The 22,382-nt window shown below is 49.4% G+C and overlaps 7 protein-coding genes across 7 annotated transcripts; 4 read left to right on the top strand and 3 right to left on the bottom strand.

Annotated features, from left to right (window-relative positions):
- Window positions 1-10: 10 nt before the first annotated feature.
- V2A60_001183 (prefolding complex chaperone subunit) lies at window positions 11-468 on the top strand (the record flags this gene model as incomplete). The annotated part of the gene is made up of 3 exons (XM_083252545.1): window positions 11-40; window positions 87-253; window positions 309-468. 3 exons carry the CDS (start codon window positions 11-13, stop codon window positions 466-468), a joined length of 357 nt encoding a protein of 118 aa, XP_083108671.1.
- A 793-nt stretch (window positions 469-1,261) lies between these two features.
- Window positions 1,262-2,419, top strand: V2A60_001182 (uncharacterized protein; the record flags this gene model as incomplete). Its single annotated transcript, XM_083252544.1, has 3 exons — window positions 1,262-1,506; window positions 1,582-2,128; window positions 2,195-2,419. The coding sequence occupies 3 exons, from the start codon at window positions 1,262-1,264 to the stop codon at window positions 2,417-2,419; spliced, it is 1,017 nt and encodes a 338-aa protein (XP_083108670.1).
- A 625-nt stretch (window positions 2,420-3,044) lies between these two features.
- Window positions 3,045-4,940, bottom strand: V2A60_001181 (mitochondrial carrier domain-containing protein; the record flags this gene model as incomplete). The annotated part of the gene is made up of 2 exons (XM_083252543.1): window positions 3,045-3,170; window positions 4,038-4,940. 2 exons carry the CDS (start codon window positions 4,938-4,940, stop codon window positions 3,045-3,047), a joined length of 1,029 nt encoding a protein of 342 aa, XP_083108669.1.
- A 933-nt stretch (window positions 4,941-5,873) lies between these two features.
- On the top strand, window positions 5,874-6,670 carry V2A60_001180 (TLC domain-containing protein; the record flags this gene model as incomplete). The annotated part of the gene is made up of 2 exons (XM_083252542.1): window positions 5,874-6,116; window positions 6,170-6,670. The coding sequence occupies 2 exons, from the start codon at window positions 5,874-5,876 to the stop codon at window positions 6,668-6,670; spliced, it is 744 nt and encodes a 247-aa protein (XP_083108668.1).
- Window positions 6,671-7,094: 424 nt separating this feature from the next.
- Window positions 7,095-16,133, bottom strand: V2A60_001179 (uncharacterized protein; the record flags this gene model as incomplete). The annotated part of the gene is made up of 15 exons (XM_083252541.1): window positions 7,095-7,120; window positions 7,185-7,677; window positions 8,011-8,882; window positions 8,942-8,999; window positions 9,067-9,629; window positions 9,717-10,260; window positions 10,326-10,561; window positions 11,405-11,637; window positions 11,687-12,807; window positions 12,861-13,747; window positions 13,801-14,188; window positions 15,418-15,761; window positions 15,814-15,830; window positions 15,883-15,908; window positions 15,975-16,133. 15 exons carry the CDS (start codon window positions 16,131-16,133, stop codon window positions 7,095-7,097), a joined length of 5,967 nt encoding a protein of 1,988 aa, XP_083108667.1.
- A 1,143-nt stretch (window positions 16,134-17,276) lies between these two features.
- Window positions 17,277-19,021, bottom strand: V2A60_001178 (UAA transporter family-domain-containing protein; the record flags this gene model as incomplete). Its single annotated transcript, XM_083252540.1, has 6 exons — window positions 17,277-17,300; window positions 17,364-17,935; window positions 17,987-18,641; window positions 18,709-18,806; window positions 18,885-18,925; window positions 18,978-19,021. The coding sequence occupies 6 exons, from the start codon at window positions 19,019-19,021 to the stop codon at window positions 17,277-17,279; spliced, it is 1,434 nt and encodes a 477-aa protein (XP_083108666.1).
- A 1,423-nt stretch (window positions 19,022-20,444) lies between these two features.
- On the top strand, window positions 20,445-21,092 carry V2A60_001177 (uncharacterized protein; the record flags this gene model as incomplete). Its single annotated transcript, XM_083252539.1, has 1 exon — window positions 20,445-21,092. The coding sequence occupies one exon, from the start codon at window positions 20,445-20,447 to the stop codon at window positions 21,090-21,092; it is 648 nt and encodes a 215-aa protein (XP_083108665.1).
- Between the last annotated feature and the right edge of the window lie 1,290 nt (window positions 21,093-22,382).

Here is a 22,382-nt window from a genome sequence, read left to right as displayed (position 1 = left end):
CCAAACAAAGATGTCGATCTCAAACGAAGCCCTGCAAAAGGTATGGAAACCCACCTAGAAGTAAACTACACTGACACGAGATATAGTTGGCTCGCGAGATCGAGGCGCAAGCCGCCTCTGCACAGCAGCAGATTGGCATCGCACGCACCCAAATAGCTGGCAAGCAGAGAGAGCAGCGCTTAGTGAAGCTCACATTAAGCGAGCTAAGTAGCCTTCCCGAAGAAACTGTTGTATATGAAGGCGTAGGAAAGATGTCAGTACAGCTCGCGAGCGCTTCGCATTCCGCAATTCGCTGACTAGCGGCCCAGGTTTGCTGCTCTGCCCGTTGCAGAGATTACACAGAAGCTAGACGACCAGACGAAGGGTCTGGACAACGAGATAGAAAAACTTGGGCAAAGACTAGTATATCTGGAAACGACACATAAGAATAGCCGTGAGCACATCGAACAGATACTACGAAAATCCTGACCGAACCGGACATCGTGCGGCACATCACTTGAAGTTCAATGCCTATTGAATATGTCGATTAATATGGACCAACGCCGAAGGGTTACAATGCAGACGGGCGAGGAAATTTCCACAGAAATAGATGACAGAGAGAACAGAGCCGTCAAATATAAGACAGCCGAGGCAGCCTCGCCCGTTTACCCCACGCCTCGTCCGTTGCCATACCCTACACGAACAGAACATACTCTACGGTGGGTCGTGCCGGTCACTATGAATCACAGCTATTCTTAGTACAAGCAGGTACATGAACTATTGTATGACAGTAGGTTCGCATTATCGCGTCTGCCATGGCAGGCTCCCGCGATACGAAATAGTTGACTATTCAGCCCGACGTCTACACTGCCAAGATCCCACGTAGTAATATGGGACCTATCCGACTTCCGACAACAAACCGATGGTATGTTGGTTGCAGCCGGCGCGTCCCACTACCAACGTCAAAGCTCTGCTGCGCTGGACATGTAGCAAACCGCTCCCTACCTCTAAGCGCCGAGATGATGCCCCCCTAGGCCTAATGATGATCCCTTACTCGGGCGACGACTAAACCGGTTGGCGCGGATTACGGTGGCGCGAATTACCAGCCCCCGCTCCAGCCGCTGAATGGCCAGCCCTATCTATGCGACTCTTCTAAAAACTCCTCCTCGCCCATCCCCTCCACAGCCCGGCTGACTCAATACTACATACAATACAGTTAACCTGACCGACGTATTCGCCGCATCGCAGTCTGCGCATACCCTCTAAGAAGAATACATCCAGCATGAGCCACTACTCGTACGACGAGGATGATCTGGATGTCCACATCCGCCGGCGTTATTCTCCCGAGCCTGTGCGATATGTCAACACGGCACCGCGACAATACTACCCCCCGTCGTACCTTGTGCCCGACCAAGGAATGCGTGTCGTTGCGCGTAGCCGCTCCCGTGATCGTAGCAGTCCACCTCAACCCGCTGGCCCAGTCATTATACAAAACAAAATCTACAATGATATGTCCTCCGACGATGAGTATGAGCCGTCTCGGCGACGACGGTCTCGCCGTCGCAGCTCATACTCACCATCTCGTTCCCGCTCGCGAAACAGATACATGACCAAAGAAGACTGGCAGCTCGAACTTGACCGCCGCGAAATAGAGAGACTGCGTCTTGAACAAACGAAGGAGAAAGAGCATCGCCGTGCCAGCAAGGAACGCCAGGATGATGAGGACCTCCGTCGAGCAAAGGAAGAACTGGACATGATCAAACGCCGAGAGGCACAGGCCGAAGAAGAAAAACGTATCAAACGTGAGATTGAACTCCAGCGCTTGCGAGATGAGGAGCGCGCTGTGGCGGAGAAGGAGATTCGAGACAAGGAGGCCAAAGCCGCCGTGGAGAAGTACAAGAAGGAAGAGGCAGAGCGAAGAGAAAGACAAGAGATGGAGAAGAAAGCCGCCGAGAAGGAATATCAGAGGCGTCTGCAGGAGCAGCTCCTTGCGTCCGGACTAGATGAGGAAGCTATCAACGCCATCATCAAAAAGCAAAAGGTACCGGAACCTAGAAATGAGCGTGCAACATACACCCGAATGCCGCGCAAACATCTTTCGATTGAGACGTTGAGAACTTTCAAGGTTGAATATGACCTTGATACTGCTGTCAGTGCTTTGCAATGTCGACTCCGGAACGAAAGATGGTAGATAGAGACTGACATGCGAGAACAGGATCCTACTGGATTTGTCATCATCAAACGACCGGTTCCCGAATGGGAGCAAGACCATTTCTGGAAGCATACTAAATATATCCGCGAGAAGCGTCTAATCATTGAAGATAAGAGACACCACCATCGCCACAAGAGCGATATCGAGCTTGTTGTGCGAAAAAAGGAGCGCAAGAGGAGCAAGTCGCCTTCGCCACTCATGATGTGGGTTGCAGGGGGCCGACCATAAGTCATGAGCTACCAAGATTGTCCAATGGAATATGTGTCTGATGCTGCATCACGACAGCACGATGAATTTTAAGGCGAGATGTCTAGTCTGTTTCCTGTTTTCTCATGTATAGCTGTTCATACATCACAATGATCCGTATCTTCTAATTAGTTCTTCATACAAAGTCCATGCCAGAGCGGAGCTGAGGGCCTTGCGTCCCATGCGTAATCCCAAACCGCTCCACAGAGATCTAAACCCGTCCTCGGCGATCATTTTATACCAAGCCTGCCACATGTTTCGATATCTTGAGGGCTGAAGTTGTATGCGCGTTTTTACCGCATCAAAAGGATTTGACACGGCAGAGCATGCTGCTCCAGCCAGAATCGCAGAGCCAAAGTTTATGGAGCTTGCCAGGGGGGTGCCCATAACTATCTTTGTCTCCGAGCTTGAATGAGATTCAGCAACAGATCCAATGTGTGATTTCAGCATCTCATAACAGAGCACGTATAAGCCAGCATAGGGTGCATCCCGAATTGCTGTAGCGCCAAACCCAGAGAAGAAGCCGCGAAAGCCCTCCCGCCGTTTGATGTCCCTAACCGCACCAAATAGAGAGCTGTACGAGTATAAGCTGGACTCGAACCTTACTTTAACGACAGTCAAAGGCATGAGAACAAAGCCGGCCAGAGTTCGCGCCGCGGCTCCTGAGAGTAGATTCATCATGTTCGATAGCTTGGGCAATACCGTAGAGCTCGTCATTCCGCCCTGTGTAGTCCTAGACGCGTTTGCACGAGCTGCATATTGCCGGATGGCATTAAGTGATGAGAAATACAACGCAGAGCCGAAGCCCGTGCGAAGGGCGGACGGAAGAGTACCTCTCCACAAAGACCGAAGCGTGTTAGGGGAGCGACGTATTTCCAGCCACGAACTGTACAAGGATGGTTGGCCAGACTGCTGCACTCTCGTTTTCAAAAGATCGAGAGGTTGCAGTATGATAGCAGTAGACATGCCAGACCCTAAACCGGAAAGAAAGTGGCGGCCTTTGCAAATTTTGGTCAGGATGCGTGAGAGCTTTCGCAGTAGGAGAGTAGCGTAGGAGCCTTACTAGACTTGGGAGGGGCTGCTGCACCTACAGCAGACGGTGTTCGGCTCATGGTAACAGTAAGAATAACCGATGCCAGAAAATGATTGAGTGAGGTGACGTGCAGTGTGACATGTATATCTAGCCAATCCTCCTAGCCAGCTGCTGGTTTCGCAATTTCGACACGGTAGAGCGTAGACCCACCCTTTTCGCGGCCTAGGCCGATACACCCATACTTGGTGCCTTGTAATCTGCTATGACGGATTCCAGGCGACCTGCAAGTAATCTGTGCCGTTTAACGAGATCAGGCCATTCAGCCACGCCGAGGGAAGGAATTAGCAGGCCAAAATCGGCACCAAGTCTACCCAAACTGCCTGCACAATAAAGAACTTGTGTGAGGATGCTTTCTCGTGACGCCTGGTCTTTGACCACAGGCAGATATATGCGCAATGTCTCAAGTAGCATGCCAACAAGATGAAGAGGAAAAGCCGATAGGACCGGAGGAATGGAGCACAAATTGTCTGTATCTGAATCAGTTTCAGAGTTCGCTCCTCCACCAACATTCTTCGAGATTGATATGATGTTGAAACTGTGCTCTCGGAAGACTTCGATGAATTTCTTCAAGAAGCGCTCAGTTTGCTGTCCACCTGACCAGGCCAGGCCGGTGCTGCGCTGACCTATACGTTCTTCGTCAGCGAGTTCTCGCAGAGGATTCAATGCCTCCAGAGTGATGATGAAATTCGAGAACCGGCAGATCAAGAACACGGCTGGCAAGCAATCCTCTGCAGGCATTTCTGAGACCAGCTCAGAAACAATTCGTTTAAGCCATCCCGTAGTGCGCAGCGCCGCCGCAAGTTTGAGGCTTGAAGCCGTTAATGAACCGATCAGATCAATAGCGAGCTGACGAATTGCATCGTCGGCCTGAGTCATGACAGATCTCACGATTTCTGAATCTGGGTAGAGGGTCGAAAGCCGTCGAATATGGCCATACAGGTCTAGGCTTGTAGAGTACCCGAGAGGACTGGCGTGCACAGCAGACAGCAGGAGGGCGGGCAATTCCAAAAGATCCACTATACGCTCCGAATTCTCGAGGAGATGTAGAGCCTCTTTTCGCTGAGCCAAAATCCGACTACCACAGAATTTGCCGAGTGATGTTGAAAAGCGTTCGGCTTCGGTGTCGAGTCGAGGTATACCAGTGGTGAGCTGACGAGCTTTCAGGTCAATGCCGCGTATTGCTCCTCGCAGAGAGGCGTGCCCAATTGCTGAATCAACCATTGATTTGTGAGATCGCTTTGACAAAGCTTGCACGGAACGCAGCGTTGACTGTGAGCTTTGAGCGAGGATTTGAGGCTCAGTTGAGAGCACTGACTCGAGAGAGAGGCCCGCAAGGTACTCTAGATAGTCTAGATCGCCAGCCTCAGACGGCACATCTAAGCCAAGAAGGTCCCTGAGTGTTTCAGCCATGGTAAAAGCCGTCTATTGTGGTGGACTGTAGCTTTTGGGTATGCGAGGATGAAGCTGCAGCCAGACTTCTGGCCTAGTCAGGGAATCTGCTCGACAAGGACCCCCCCACCTTCAGAAGGAAAGCACGCACGGGCCCAGCCATCATCGCATACTACTTCAAACGCTTCAACAATCTACTATGCTGATTCATGTGGTGCTAAAAAATCCAGTGATACAGATGTTGCAGATGCCCTTATTAATATTATATGGTCTAAGCAGCTAGGTTAGTGTGAATGCTTGGCACCGAAGGCTTATAGATTTACACTACAATTTGCGTAAGATAGGCCAGTACTCGTCGTCGCAGCTACTTGTTACGTTCAATGCGGAAAATCAGCTGCCCAGTTAAAGTAGCAATGGTAAAAGTATCTCCACAAGTTCCTTCTGATCGAGTCTTGTGCTCAGGGAAGAGAAGCATTTATGCTCGAAACACTGGCAGCTGATGAGAGATGCCTGCCCTGCCCACGTGAGAACCCCAACATTTCCTGGAGCCCACCACCTCGGCCCACCAATTTCGGCTGCGTGCTAAGATCCTGAAGGGGCCATCGTCGCCCTTATATATAGCCTGTTCCACCCAACCAGACTGCACCTTTTCCCATTGCCGAATCTATCCACGCCATCAAGGCTTCCCAAGTAGGGCTAGTATCTAGGGGCGAAATGAAGGACCCTTTCTTCCTCCAGCCTGTTCCATGGCTCTCGGATCTGGTTCGTCCCCTGTCTCGCCGTCTTGACTTGGTGACTCTGCCACTACACATCCATGAGGTCGTGTTCGCCGCTTTGCTTTATTCTGTCATTTTCTATCCCGTATCGCCGGTGATTTCCCGACTCATTGCCCCGAAGCATTACTCACGATTATCTCGCAGTAAACGACTTAACTGGGATGCTCATGTCGTTTCAATGGTCCAGAGCGTCTTCATCAATGGACTCGCCCTGTGGATCAAGTGGGTAGATGAGGAACGCAGTGGTATGGACACAGAAGGTCGTATTTGGGGATATTCCGGAGCGCCAGCTTTTCTTCAATCCATGGCCGTAGGATATTTCGTTTGGGACTTATTCGTTACTGCCATCAACCTGGATGTATTCGGCGTTGGCACTTTGGCTCACGCCATTTCCGCACTGACTGTTTTCAGTCTAGGTTTCGTACGCTCTACCTTGGTCGCGGTTTTCCTCGATAATATACTGACTTCTGACAGAAACCATTCGTCAATTATTACGGATGCAACTTCATCCTCTTCGAGCTGTCCACGCCTTTTTTGAACGTCCATTGGTTTTTGGATAAGCTCAACATGACAGGATCCAACCTCCAACTTTATAACGGCTTTGCACTCTTGTTCACGTTTTTCTCATGCCGCCTCGTCTATGGACCCTACCAAACCTACAAAGTTTTCAGCGATATCTACGCTCTAAGTGGCAAGAATCCGTCTTCTCCCGGACAAGGCGTGTTCACCTATGTGACGTCGCAAACCTATATCCCCAGGTGGCTTTCATTTGCATACATCGCCAGTAATGCGATGCTTACGTTTTTGAACTTTTACTGGTTTTATATGATGGTATATGCTGTTCGGAAACGGTTTGTCCAGTCTCCCCAAGTGGAAGACAAGAAGAAGACACACGTTACCGAAGTTGAAACTGAACTAAACGCTACCTCATCGGGAACATCTTCGCAGCCCAAACTCCGATCCCGTCATACTTGAGACAGCTCCCCGTTTTACTAAGAGGGTTGAGCGCGCCAGGGTAAATAATGGCGCATTCAAGCTATGATAATTCTTGTATCTGATACCCAGAGATTGGCATGCTTTCAATGCTGAGCTATTTCAGCTGGTACAATATCGTCTACTATCAACTAATTCCAAGGATGCGTTTGATTACAAAAGAAAAATACTAGCCATACTGTTTTGATGCATGTATGTCTTGTGAGCTGCTGTGCTTCCCAACCACAAGTCCCACATCCCCGCCCGAAGGTGGCAGAAATAGATTACATTAAGAGTTGCTTTCTAACGCTATTCTTTCTTCATATCTTTGAACGTACTGTCTCTGGTTCGCTTTGAGTTCTGAAATCGTGGATGAAAGATTTATAGAGACGAGTTTCATTGGCTCGATATAAGCCAACGAGTACAATTAGAAGCCGAACGGGTTTTGGGGCGCTACAGTGATGGACATGTTAACGTCACAGACGGTCGGATATCTGACACACGACGATCAACTTACTAGCTTGTGACAAGTTTGCCCGGCGCCCGGTCGGCTGGGCAGTGAGTTTTTTAGCCTCAACAACGCCGAAACGTACAGGGGGCGGTGGCCCCGTCTTTTGCGGCTGGAGAGCATGCGCATGCTGAGGATTAAAAGAATTGAAACCAGTAGCCTGTGGCTGCTGTACGGGGGCCAGCCCAGTTCGCTGGGGTTCAAGGGCGGGCGGCAGGTAGTTATTCACATTGCCCTGGGCGGCCTGGCCGAAAGATGACTGTGGCTGGAACTGCGGATAGGTAGTATGCTGTGCTTGAAGCGGCGGAAACTGATTAGGAACACCCGGATCCTGAAATGGGCTTTGTTGTGGCACTCCCGTATACATAGCTTGCACGTATTGTGCACCTGGCGGGTAGGATACCATAGGAGGCTGGTTTGGCACACTTCCATACCCCGTCATGGTTGGCTGCAGCGCCTGCATCTGCTGCATCTGGGCCGCGTACTGTTGCTGAAGGCGTACCTGTGTTATGTCATTGAGACTCTGACCTGGTGGAGCAACTTGTCCCTGAACAAGACTGGTCATTTGTGCTGACAATGCGGGTGTTGCAAAGGCGCTGTGCGACTGGGGGGCAGATATAGGCCGTTGAGTTGGGGGAGGTGGTAGAGAACCCTGCCCGGTGGGCATCGTTGGTGCTGGTCGTTGCCTTGCAAGGGACTTCGGCGACGCGGGGCCTCCACTTTGCGACCCTGATATAGAAGAGAAAAAAGAAGGGTTTGCTCCCGGAAGTGGCGGGGTTGGAGATAAGGTTGACGCGGGGATCGCAATAGTTGTAGTAGTCTCTGGCTGCTTTACAGGTTCTGCTTTGGTAGGCTCTAGAGGTGCGCTGAGCATAGATAAATCTTTCAGTGAACCCGTAAGTTCCGGCATGGCTGGCGCAGAAGAGGGTGCGAGCTCAATAGGCTTTGTACTCTTTGCAGGTTGCGACTGTTTGCTAGGCTTAACGTCCCAGGCGTCGTCATCGAAGCCGCTCGCGGATGGCTTGGCTTCACCTTGAACTGGACTGTCACCAGCCTTGACCGTGGCATTAGCATCGGAGTCTTTCGAAAGAGCTACCGCATCAACAACGTCATTCGTTTGGACAGCTGGCGCAGGACGGGCCTTCCGAGTGTTGTTGCGGAGAGCACCTCCTGGTCCTGAAAACAGCCCTCCAGTGCCACTGTCGCCCTCAGGGTTGCGTTCTCGTCCGAATTTCGTGTCTAGAGTGCGCATGATTTTGATGATATCTCCCTCTCGGATACCAAGCGTCCGTAAAATAACAGCATTGACATCAGGAAGAACACTTTCATCCATCGAGTCTCGTATGAATGCTTGAGCATAACGCTCGCACAATCCCACAGGGACGTCGCAAGAGAGAAAAAACTGGAACCAGTCGTACTCGGGCTTCTTAGTCCTTTCGACCTTGGCGCCAGTTGGTTCACTTGGCTGGTTCATTGATTTCGAGCGTCGCACGTCAGCAAGAGGTTTCTCATCCTCCAACGAAATACCCGTAAGGTTTTCAACATATTCCAAATCTTCTTTCGACATTTTGGCTATTGGAACAGCGATCTTGACACCGTTCATTTTATGCAGATGGATTTTTCCGTCTCGAAGACCAAGAAACTGCGCGTCCACACTAAAAGACTTGGAGCGATCTGTCCAAGTGCGAACTTTGGTTGTGTCTGGTTCTGTGTAAATACTACTGTTAGCCCAATGTCAACTGGCTTTTGCATAATTGAAGCCGTACTCGACTTGCTCTTGGAGGAGTTGCCATTTTCGCCACGGCCGTTCTCGCGACGGCCACGCTAATTTAACCGATTAGTCTCGTATAGCTACCACATAGAACTTTAGTATTGTCTGGTGAAGTCGTACCTGTTGAGGCTCTTTGCTAGCTTTCAGAGCTTCTTTGGTGAGTCTCATCTCTTCTAGGCGATTTTGCTCGACAGAGGACATGCCGCTGCGGGCACCAGTTTCATTAGGTGGTGGCGGCGTAACAGTTCCCATGATTTCAATATAGCTGCTGGGAACCACACCTTCCTTGCCATTCTTAAGTCGACGCAACTGCCACCACTCTTCACTTTTGGAGTCGTCTAAAATAATGACTTCATCCCCAGCTGCAACAGTAACTTCATCCTGACTCTGGGCCATGAAATCATACAAGACTTTTCCTTTACGCTGATAGCGTTGGGTTCCAGCCATGATGACCTCCTTCAGACCTTCGGCTCGCACAGCACCTGCCATTTCGCCCAGTGCTAGGACAATTTCTTCTGCGGTATCCTTGGCACCAGCGTGGAAGTCGATACTCTTGCTGGGGCGAACAAGTTCCATGAACACATGCTTTCCTTCGCGAGAATAGTGAGTCATTTTGTCAGCGCTCCACTCCTGAGGGGGAGCATCATGCGCTCGCTCTGGAGCAATGAGAAGCATGCCAGTTCCTAAATTTATACCCAGTGTAGTCGGCATTTTCTTCCTTTTACCCATCACCGATACCATCTCGCTGATGTTGTACATATGAAACCCACCGGGTGTCCTCTGAGGTTGGGATGCTTCGGCGCGTTCGTCGGGATCAGGCATACCGTAGTCATCTGAGTTGCTTCGAGTGTGCGTGGACTGTGTTGGCCGCGGGCGGGAAGGTAAAGCTGGTGATTTGAGAGATTCTTCATCCGACGGTGCGGAAGGTTCGCGCATAGTCTGAGCAGGTGGTGTACCGGGATTCGCTGTAGACCGTCCCTGCAGGACCCCAGCTAATGCAGAGGCAGGCCCTGTAGCTCTAGGACTCGATGCGGCAGCATCTTCCACGGCATCCGGGTCCATTGCAACAGAGCGAGGCCTTGCCGGTAAAGCTGGGGGCGGTGCTGGAGAAGCCACATTATCCGCGGCGTCCGTCGACTCCATGTCTATGTAATTCGCTGGGACGAATCCGAAGTCATCGTCAAGTCCGACGAGAATCCAATCTGGGTCAGACGTATCGAATACGTCGAGAATAGCATCCTCGTGGAAAGATAGTTCTTCGTCCGTTTGTCGAGTATACTCGTAAATGGCGCGGGCTTGAGTCAGCGCAGGGGCCTGTAGACGAACAGTATTAGCATAGAATACCTCACTCGGATTTGGGCTACCTAGGTCGCTGTTACCGTCTCAACATAATTGTGAGGTACAAGTCCTGTAGGCTCGTCTTCATCGTCTGCGCCAGCTCTTCTTTTGGCTTTCCACCAGCCATCATCATCATTCTTTTCGATGACGTAGAGCAAATCTCCTTCAGTGATGGTGAGTTCGCCCTCAGATTGTGGCTGGTAGTCGTAGAGGGCCCGATACACCCCGAGAAACCCCATGGCGTCGCCGGTTGCCACAGTGTGTTTGTAGCTGAGGACTGAGCAGTTCCGTCAGAGACCTAGGGACAAGCCAACCGGCCGCGAGAGGCTGAAGAGATGGGTAATAATAGTGGATGTCGTCAAGAGGACATGTGCAGCAGAGTTGATTGGCGCGAGGGCAATTCAATGGACTACCTGATAAATTCGCAGCCACGCCAGTGTTAGCGGACCTCCTTGGCCGTGGGCCTGATTTCGTGGTTAGTACCTTATGGAAGATGCTCGTAAGGTCAGCAGTTTGCAAAGTAGATCAGCTTGCGCCAGGACAGCTGGTGCTCACTCAGGCTTGCATGTCATTCTGCCCCCCTGCCTAGGTAGTAGTTGCAGGTATGTTCTGGCTGCTCCAGTTTTAACGTGACGCGTCCCAATTGCTGAAGCGCCACACTCTTGCCGAGTGGGAGGTGATGTCACAACCCCTAAGAGGGCCGAGCTGGCTCCTGGCGCACAGCTTAGTCAATACAACTGAATAGGATATTACCGCCAATATTGTGAACAATATGTAGACATATATATTATACAATATATCTACGGATACACAAACGTCATATGAGTATTCAAAGGACTCAAGAGATGATCACGCGACTGGTAACATGATTGACCCAGTTGAGAAATTAGAAATATTGATTGGAAGAGATTTGAATGACATCGTTGAGACTCGGATCGACGTTGGCTTCATTAAGTTATTGGAAGGCAAAGCTTCCAATCGACTTCTGTTCCAGCGCGTTAGCAGGACAAACTCATCCGCTACACTCAATTGGGAGGTTTGGCAATTTGTTCGGGTGTCCTTTCCTGAGTTTGACTGATGCTCTTCAGGCTGCCACTGCGATGCTCTCTGGCAAGCATACCGGGGAAGAGATGCGGGTCGCTTCCAGAGAGGTGCAAATCCGCAGCGCTATCGGAAAGACGACCGTTTGGAACAGAGAATCCCCCGTGCTCCGCTTTCTGCTTGCCGTTCATACTGGTCTTGTTTGATGGTGATGATAACACTTGCGAATTGTTGTATGCTGTTGCCTGACCGTTGGTGGTTCTGAACGTGCCAGATTCATTCGCGGTGTGGTGCGCGGAAAATCGCTGAAGGCTAATAGCTCGTTAGCACATACCTTATCATAGTTTGCTGCTTCACTTACACATCTCTCTCTTGCATAAGTGTGAGGTAACGGAACTCTTCTCGGCGATCTGGTACGTTCGTCTTCACCATTTTGTTCCCTTCCTTGCCGGGCTTCTCAAAATCAGGGCCAAGCCACTGCTGCTTGATTGCTCTCTCGTAACCACTCTGCTTGACTGAATTTTTTGCCAATTCGCACATGTCCACGGAGCTCAATTTGCAAATTTGAGCTGCAACAGCATATTCTTCAATGAGTGGCTCTTTTGTGAAAGCAAACTGAAGTGGATCGTCCGTCGATAGTGAGACGTTAAGACCGCGCTTGAAGTATTGATGAAAAGGGTTTCTCTCATATGCAAGAAACAAAGCATTGTTGCTTAGTGGTGACATAGCCATGCCAATCTGCTCCAGATAAAAAACATATTGGAGCAGAGGTACTTTTCGAAGCAAAAGGCCATGACTAATGCTGTGACAACACAGGGCAGCAACAGCTAAATGCTCACTGTCGCCAGCCTCGCCACAGTGCGGCCGAAGGGTGAAGGTGTTGAAGCCACGTCGCTTCCTCCAGAAGTTCAAAGAAGCCATGTTGGCAAAGGTATAGTAAATCCAATAGCTGTAAGGTGGGTTTTGTGCGCCATCCCATTCTCGGGGTACTGGAAACTTGCGGAAGAGTCGGCGTTCTACCTTGCTTTCGTCGTCGACGCTATCGAATCCAATGACACGTTGAAGGAAGATATGCAGTTTTGGATGGCTCGCTGGGTCATTTGTGACTTCAAACAGTGGTTGGAACAGGTTTTTGATGACTTGTTCGAATGAATCCATCAGACCACTGCCTTTGTAGACATCATATAGCCGAGGAATCTGGATGAGCCAGCGGACGTTGTGAGAGAAAAGCTTATTGTCCACTACCCATGCCGCCAACTTGTCCCATTCATCAATGGATTTACCATAAATCGAGATACGCCACTCGACCATCTGATACTTGCTAGACTCCAGATCTTCGATGACTTCCTTGGTGATTTCTGCCAAGTATCGCCCGTGAATGAAGTTATCAGTCTTCAAGAAAATAGTTCTGAGGCGAGACTCTCCGATAGGATTGTATTTGAGGTTGAACTTGTCGAATCTGTGGAAAGAATCTGTGTGGGCCTACAATGTACGAGTCAGTCAAGTCCAGTGAATTTGATGGTCCAGTGACCTACGTGCATGTCGAGAGTATCAATGCTTAGATCGTAAGCAGTGAGGTTGATACTAGCAAAGACTTCAGCCAAGGTGAGGTGTTTTCCATCCCTATACAGAACCACCTCGTTGGGATATTTCTTCATCTTGCTCTTAATGAATCGCAGCAAGTGTTTCTGGTTCATGCATGCAGAATGATGAACGTGAGTATCGACCTTTCGGACATTGTAGAAGTCTCTGTGTGGAACTTTCTTACTGTCGGCCGTTTCTTGGTATTCATTTAAAAGGGCATAGAGACTGAATTTGCCCTCGAGGTACTGCAATCTTCGAAATGCAAAGCTTTTGCTTGGACCGTCGGACGAAACTTTGAGAATGGATTCCAGGTCCATGTAGAACTCTCTTATGGTCGGGATTTTGATTGCCGGCTCTGTAGCATGTTCATGATCCAATACCTGATAGACTCCATTGGAATCAAGCTTAAAAGTGCAGCCATCGCCACTTGGCAGAGGCATCAGGTCGTCCATGTCAAATTCCTGGCTGGAGTCGTCTGCAGACGTTGCCCTATGCCGCGCAAAGCGGGAATTAGCATGACTAGCCTCTCGCCATGCTGGTTCTGGCGGCGGCGGGTAAATCTCCCAATCTTCGCCATCTCTAGGATTATCATTTGGGCCTTGTGAGGAGAGTGCTATATAGCGCCGGCGCAGATCAACAATTTTTTCGATGTCTCTCGTGATATTAGCCAATTCAGCAGTGACGTGTGGCTCCGTATCGAGAAAGCTATTGCTAGCCAGACCGGAATTTGAGACACCGGGCACACGATTCTCTTCCAGGATAGCCTGCACCGTAGGCATTGGCATCTGGCTAGGATTAGTTCGGTTCAAGGCCGAGTCTTCGCGGGAAGACACATTATCTATAGCATGATTTATTAGCCTGTGACTATTATTACTAAAATTTACCACTTACCATCATCTTCTTCCAGGATAAGGGAATCCGCACCATACTCAGTCGCGCAACGAGAACCAGCTTGGATTGAAGGGCTCTGCTGGGGCGTTTTCTTTACCCATTCATGGCAATCGCCTCTTAAATCAATCTGGCTATGTTGATAGAACAGCTTTGCATCGGTCTGAGTCATTTGGCGCTCAGCAACAGGATCATAAAACGTGGTTCTCTTCGGGACATCACGGAGGAGCATCCCTTCTTGTAGCTCTGCTGTCTGAGCGGGGTCTGTTGCCTCGGGTGCTTCACCAGCGAGCTCAGAATCCGCAATGCTATGGCCCGCCGTCTCATCATCATCCCATTCAGATTCCCGTGTATGAACCTGAAAAGGCAAGTCATTGCTCTCAAAGTGCGGCTGTTCACCTGCGATGCCATGTGCTTGTTAGAGCTGAAGTTGATATCACGAATTCTCAGTACCTACCAGCCATCTTGCACAGTCTCTTGCGTACTGCGGCCGGATGTTGTCGCAGTTGCTTGGAAATATCTATTGTGACCGATCGCTTCGTTTTCCCCTCTCTGTCTCTTTTTTTTTTTTGTTCTTTTTTACTGCAGCTGTAGTCCGTTTTCCGCACTCCCTTTTCCGTTCGACGTGACTGTCGTAATCAAGGTTGTGAAAGATGAATGATATATATAGGGAGGTAGCTAAGAATTGAGGTATTGATTCAAGGGACGAAGCCAGGATACAAATGTCAGTGTAGAAATTGCTATCTGCGGAAGCACTGAGTAGGTAGAAATATCACAGTGCAGTGGGTAGCACTGCCAGGATCGTCGAGTCACAGGGTGGGGTTGGTGGATATCCGCCTCCTAAGCTGTAGGCGGAGGTTGCCTATATCCGATACTATGTATCAATGGAAGTTTATTAGGTCTAACTACTATGTGCACCAAAAACGCTGGTCAGGTGCTATTAGCTACCTCTTTCTAGCTACTACCATTCCCCCGTCAACACAGGCTCATTTATCTAGAGCGAGAAATTTAGCACCTAGATATCCTTTTTCGATTTTGAGGCCTTTCCGGATGACCTGACAGTATCACTTTTGGAGTCCAATGTGTACAATGCGCCGCCTCCAAATACCAGTAAAGCGCCGACAATAGTACCCGCAGCCAGAGAATTACCGAAAAGCCAGATGCTGAGAAGGAGGCTCACGAGTTTCCGGATATTGAGGACGATAGTAACAGTCAGAGCAGAAGATGCTGCTGCAAGTAGATTTACACCTCGGATACACGCATACTGCGTCAGGATGTTCACAGTGACGTTGACTAGCTGGCTGGGTACTCGAAGTCCGAAGCTGTGAGATACTACCATTGGTTGTGAAGCGCATAGAGAGCGGAACGATTGCATCATGGATGGGGCGAAGGGCAAGAACAACGGCAAAGAAAGAATGTGAGAGTAAAATAAATTCTCTCGCCATTGCGGCCCATACTTTCTGTACGTTGCTTCAGTATACAACCCCATAATTGCCGAGAGGATTTGGGCAGTTAAAAGAATAACAAGACCAGTGCCAAAGGCAGGTTTCGAAGCAGTAATAGAGCTCGACTATAAAAGGGCATAAGTAACAATTCGAGACAATTTCGGGGCTGACATACTTTGTTCATCGCGTCGGACCACGCCGCCTGGATAACACCGATACTCAACAGTATTACAGACATGACCTGTACTTTTGAGTATCTCTTCCCGTAGAGGTAGCCCGCAATCATGGTTGCTATGCTGCCTCCGGATCGAAGAATTATATGAATTGGAACAGAAATATTGTAGCTGAAAGCGTGGTTGTTCAGGACATTGATGGCGAAGAACAAAACAATATTGACAGCCCATCGTGTAAGAGGAACCTTCGTCGGTGTCAGGAAGAAAGGGGGCCGTTTATAGTCAAACTGAAAAACGTAGCCAGTCACAGCGACAAATGCAAACTGAATGAAGGTGAGAAGAGTGCCTGTGGACTATTAGCAGCCAGTCAACAACAGCGTATAGAACGCAACCCTCACCACTACCCGACTCGAAGCTGCGAGATATCGTTAGCCTTCGCGCCCTCATCAATTGTAGAAAATCCCTACTTTATGATTGATTCCAGTGCGTATACCTATCATTAGATAATATTAGGCGCCATGTAGAGCGAGGTATCTAACTAAGAGCTGTTTACACTTACATTCGAGCAACAACCGCCAAACACTAGCCCAAGCATGGCCAGTACTGCCAAGGCAGAGGTGCCAACGTCAGCAGAGACGAAGATCCTTTTCTCAGCCCTTTCCAACGTGCGCGCTGCGTTGCGGTTCTCGGCGCCATTGCCGTCACGAGCTTTCCCCATGATCGCTGCAAGGTCGGAAGGAAAATCCTGCGAAGTCGAACTTGAAACGTGGACATGAATTTGCACCTCAGTAGGGTGCCACCCAACCAAGCCTGATCTCTCCAGGTGGACCCCACATTGTAAATGAGCAAGCCACCTCCTCCTAGGTACCCACGCGCAGGAGGTCAGGGCACGTCTTTGATACCTACCTACCTAGGTTAGTAGGCTTTAACACGTCCTGAGAGTTATTGCAGGGCTCGATTTGTTAGAGCTCAAAGATACAACACGATTTTCTATTTAAATAGGTTTTACATTCAAAATTTGAATCAAGATCTTTATGTAATTCTCTCTTCTTTTTCTCTATCTCTATCTCTAAATCCCCTCCCCCCTTTCTTTCCCTTCTCTTTCTCCTCCGTTCTCCCTTTTTTTTCCTTGAATACGCATCCGACTTTCAGATTAGTACCTACCTGGGTAGCTAAGTAGCTAGGTAGTCACCCAACATTAGAACTGGCTGCTTAACAGGCTGGTTCGCCGGCTAGCTATTTAGCCCACTGATTGAATAGAAATATGGGATGATGTAGAATAATACCGTTTCTAATAGCGTTTGTTCCTTGTCAGGCAGGAAAGGATATTTGTATGATTTGTCTATTGAACACATCCAATTTTACATTTGCTCAGTCTTCACAGGACCTCATCTCACATTTTTGCTCTACTGGTCTTATTTTATGTGTAATTGAATTTCTCGAGGATCCCCGAGCTATTTTTTGGAGTCTTTCTGGGTGTTTCTTCTTTTCCTAACGTCTATCTCTGAACTGACTGCACGGATTGCTGTGTCCGCCAAACGGCTTTCCATGGGGAATACAGCATGATCTCACTGGAGACTCTTCCAACTACATGTAGTATACTTGCATGGTGACCAGATCCCAAAGTCCCAAAACCAAGATACAATTGTTCGCGTCCAGGAACAAAAGGGCGGATCGAGCTTCCATCGGCATCGTTATTCAAATCATGAGCTGAGCATCAATTCGTTAACACCGGACTCTTCACATGGCTTTGTTAATACGATGACAATTTGCTACCTAACAAGGGCGCAAATATAGAGTGCATTTCCAGCAGTTGGTAGTTGAATGTCCTTCCCGATGCTTTCGGCTTGCCCTGTAGCAACTATAGAGCTGAGAAAACGAAGAGCTGTGATGGTAAGCGACGTTAGTTGCAAGTTCGGATAATGTAAAAGGCTATGCATTAACATACGTTATTAGTTGCTGCAATAGCAATGCTGTCTTCAAATGGGTGCCAGCTCATGTGCAGAATCTTCTTGTTGAAGTCGATTTGATCTGCATCAGTCTCCTTGCGCATGCGCTGAGCCCCCGGGCTCCCAGCTCGTGAGCCGTTCTTCTTGCCATTTGAAGTCGGACTCGTGGAGGAGTTGATAGGAGTGGGCACGCCAACCTTCTTCGCCTTGAAAGCAGACTTATCCGCCTGAAGAACGACTTCCACTTCTTTGTCAGGGTCAGACGGATAAATCATGAAGTTATTGTTATAGCTGCCTGTCATCACGTTTTTGGCATCGCCGGAGAAAACGACTTCAAATTTGTCGAATATACTGTCGTTCTCGTATGTATCACACAAGCGAGGTCGTAAATGCTCATGGATAGGTATCGTCTTTACTGGCTGGCGTTCCATATTGATGTCCCAAATCTTTACGGTAAGGTAGTCGCGAGACAGGATGTACCGACCGTCGTAAGAAAAGCGCACGTCGGAGATGGATGAGATGATCTCGGAGAAGAAAGATCTCGACGATGGATCCTCGTCTTGCTCGAACACTATCCGAACGTTTATTAGGCGAGAAACTCATCAGAGGTAGCTGATCTTACTTTTGGCATGTTGATCGCAAAGCGCACTCTCTCTCATATCCGCCAGCTTGATTGTTCCCTTGGAACTCGCATACATGAACCAGTTGCAGCTAAGCGGATGAAACTCAGCAGCAGTAATGACTTCGGTCAGTTCTTCCATGTTTGCCGGTTTAATGTCCACGATGTTGAAGCTTTGGTCCTGAATGTTCAGGTTCCAGAGATTAATCCGCAGGTCGTCGCTGCTGATGTAGGTTTCGCCGTCGCTATTCACAGATATGCTGTTGATATGATACGCATGCGCATTCGCATATGTACGACGGGGTACCGCCGCCACAACAGTGTCATGATGTGTGAGGCGAGGAAGCTTCAAGTCTGTGGCGTTGCGAAATTGCTGTGAAGTGCCTAGCGGTCGAGCAGCGCCACCGCCTCCAGCCGCACTTCCTGGGGTTAAATCATGCGAAAGATTGTTCTCCGCAACAACTTTGAGCGATTTCTCGAACACTTTCCAAAGTTTAATTGTTTTATCGTTTGTCGACAAGAGATAGTGGGAGGCGTTTTGACGTCGACACCATTTGATTTTGTTGATCTTCTCTTCGATTTCGAGCGACTTCAGATAGTCAAATTCAGGTTCATGGGACTGGAACTCTGTATGGAATTTGTATTCGCATGATTTCTTCTGTAGGGGAAACGGTTAGCAGGCTCCCCTAGTCCTTCAGAGTCAGGTCCGAAGACGATGCACGCACTGTCTCGTTGCGCTCGAATAAGACGACACGGCCACCTTTGTCACCAGTGGCTAGGTAGTTCCCTGTATGGTCGAACTCTACAGTAGAGATGATGTCGGCTAGATTCGATGGGGGCGAGTTAGCACGCCTACACAGAGGTTGGCGAGACTATAGGTCGGGGAAAGAAATCAACGCACCCTCCGTAATATCCTCCACGTCACCTTTATCACCGAAACACCTATAATTTGATTAGTTGAATACTAAATAAGTCACTTAAAATAGTCGCGTACTGCGTGAACTTCCACGTTGGCGAATTCGCCTCGCTGTCAACCATCTTGGCTGACCGCGACTCTTGGGTACTAAGCGACGCGGGCGATGACCACCAAGGGCAAAATAGATGATAGAAAGGACTGCAATGGAAGCGCTCTGAAATTCTCTTTCGAAATTGGGTATTTTCGGGTAGGAAATGCCGATGTGTAGATACCTTTGCGCAGCTAGGGGTGCTGGTACAGGCCTTGACCGTGGCAATGATTTGGATGGGAAGCGATGTGGATGATGTCGTCTGGCTTGGTGGGTCCAAGGGCAGCTCCCACCACAGCTAATAAGCCGCCGGCAGGGAGAATCGATCCGCACACAGTAGGAAGCGACAGGCTGTATAACAGCTTTCTTTACTAAGTACAGCAAGCGAGCTGGATAGAAAGATCGTCATTATTCTCAGTCATGCGATTCAAGTGTCACAACTGAACTCGTACTGACTACGGATGTGCATGTCGGCATCCGAACAACTACCTACCTCCTACTAAGGTGATTCGGTTCAGCCCCGGCGAGCGCGCTGGTGTTGGTGCACAGTACCCAGTGACAAGGCAGGTTCCTGCCTGTCCCACCAGGGTAAGTAAGTAGGTAGGTACCTAGGTAGGTAGGCAAGTAGGTACTTAAAGGACGGTCGGCGGTGGTATGTACCTAGGTATATAGCTTGGACTACTCAAACAACCCATTTCCAAACAAGCTCAACGTCTGGCTTCAATAGCTTTTGAAGTTACAGCCCATGCAAAGGTAAAAATTTCACGAGTTGACATGTGAATAAATGCCATCTCGATAGTAAGGCATTGCGAACAAGTTGCCGTGTTTCTATGTTGCTCCACAGTGCCATGGGCAGCGCCGAAGAGAGAGTGTAGGCATGCCAGTCGAAATTTGTATATTATTTGTATATAATCATTGTTCATAGTATCAGGTGGTCTAGATATCACGCTAGATCTCAGACCCTGATATCCAAGGTGTTATGGGGAAACAGAAGCCAGACAGGCTATTGCTCGAATATGAGCTACTCCGTTTCACTACCCACAGTAACTGCAGCTGAGGAGTTTGCGCCGTAATATTGTCGAGACTCCGGTTATTCATACTTACGTGCTTAACTCAGTTTCACAGAAACACAAGCCAGTCTTGGCTTCTTTGTCTCTCCTAACTTCAACCCCGGAGAACTTTTTGCCTCAGCACGCGGCCTAGGAAAATCGCAAATGGAGAACGAGGGCAGTGGCACAGATCCAATTCGGGGAGCGCCGCATGATGAACCGACGGCGGGGGCAGAAGCGAAGAAAGGTGACAAAGGCAAACAGAGAGATCCAACGTTTGGTGATCGCTTGCAAGCATCTGGACGGATGGTATTGAACGCAGCTGTCGCCGCACAACCATCTCTTGTTGGCTCTAGCAGTGACAAGGCTTCCACGGCCCGGACATTTACAACCGAAAATGAGGGCGCGATGTCCGAACCCGCTCTATCGGAGGCTTCTCGCCACCACGGTACTCCTGGACTCGGTGCTTCTCTGCGGAACAATTCCCATGTTTTTGACCAAACATCTCCTCAGTACGAACAGTTCCTTCACGCCGCACCGCAAATGGAAGATTCCTTCCAGTCCACTTTCCACCACATCGAATCAGAACAAAGCCAGCCATTTCGAGAGCAAGCAACAACTGATGGCGCAGATGTCGTCCAGTTGCTTTCAGTGCCAGAAGAAGAGCCAATCTACTCCGAGTTCGACGAATTGCTAACAGAAAATGAAGTTGCTCGCCTCCGAGAAGCCTTCTTCGCGAACGGTACTTCGCAGCCCGCTTGGAACCATCTGCTTAGCTTTTACCCGGCTTTTGTTTCGGATCCCAACAGGTCCCGTGAAGCGATATCATTTATGGGTACTGAAGACACGGCGGTGGCTCATGAAACTTGGTTGGGGCAGTGGCACAATGTTCTCAACTCATATACAGATGAGGTGTGGGGAGACTTGGGGTCTTTGGTAGAGGAAGCCAGGCACGAGATTCAGGAGATCGCCTCCCGTACGGACAACCCGAGTCCCGAATCAAAGGCTTTAGATCGCCTGCGGCAAATCTTGGCCCATGTACGCGGGCAGGTCTGATGGCGTTGCCAGGCCAACCAAGTACTCAAAGATGTTACTGGAGCTTACCTAGGCAATTGTGTGCGTGGACGAGTTTGATATACTTACAGCTTCTAATTTATTTGACTCCTTCGCCTACAAAGTAGTTTCATTCGGCGCCTGCACTTTCTTCTGGAAACCGACCTTGGTGAAGGGCAACAACACCACAATTCAACTGCCCCACTCAACGGCACTCAACGGGGGCCATCGATTCATAACCTGGAGCGAAACTTGACCGCTACAGATATCGTTTGCATTGTTTAGCACCCGCGAGCAAATTGGCTCAACTCCCGCCTACACAGCGACTCGTGAAATTTCGCGCTGCTACAATGGCCTGGCCGGTACCAACCCCTTCACGCCATGGCTCGCCGCTGCTGCTGCCCCGTGCTGGCTGCCCCGCAAACACCTTCCACTGCCCTTCGTCTCTCGGCCCAGCATTTAACGACATCTGCTGTGAGAATGGACAAATATGCGCCACAGATTCGAACAACAATCCGGCATGTTGCCCCCAGGGGTAAGAATCCAAGGATTCCGAGAAACTGCTCCCAAACCCAGCCGCTGCTAACTGAAGCCATAACCAGTGCTGTATGCACTGGAACAGCTCCAACCACTGCACCAACTGCTTCGGCTGGGCCACCTTCATATGTCCCTAATTCGTACTTTCCGTTCCCATACGCTCCAATCACGTTTGGTGACAGTGCTTCCTGTTCCGATGCTGTACGGTCATGCTCTAAAAATAATGACGCGTGTTTGACAAAGCTTCAGAGTGGCAATGGGTACCATGTCACTGTTGCTGTCCCAGGCAATGCCGGTACGACGATCACAGGTGGCGGTACCATCTTCCCTAGTGCCCAAGCAACTTCAATTTGCTCTAGTCTGAGCTCTTTGGCTTGTGATGCTCTGAGCTCGAAAACGTGCGCGTCCTTTGGCCAAGGGTCAGGTACCCGCAAAGTTGGCCCGACATCATCTTCGTGGCTATTGCTGCTGCTAGCTGCAAATCTGATGTGGTAGATTTGAGGCTGTATCTAACTTATTCACGAATGTCATGAAGTGTTTTCTTTTCACGAAGGCAGCGTAGCGTTTTTGGAATGTTAACTTTCATAAACTTTACATTCAGCTATGCCTCATCTTCATAGTAGTTGAATACAATATCAGCCCGAGCCCAGATGTTTGCTTTATCTTCAGACGTAAGTGTAAGTCCCAAGCAGACTCATTATAGTTAAACTCTGATTTTTTGTAGATTAGCTGGCGCAATGCTCTTCGTCGGTACAG

Source organism: Cordyceps javanica, chromosome 1 (assembly GCF_051103115.1).
Source record: "Cordyceps javanica chromosome 1, complete sequence".
NCBI lineage: Eukaryota > Fungi > Ascomycota > Sordariomycetes > Hypocreales > Cordycipitaceae > Cordyceps > Cordyceps javanica.
Note: the sequence above shows the minus strand (reverse complement) of the source record. Positions and strands in the feature narration are given on the sequence as shown.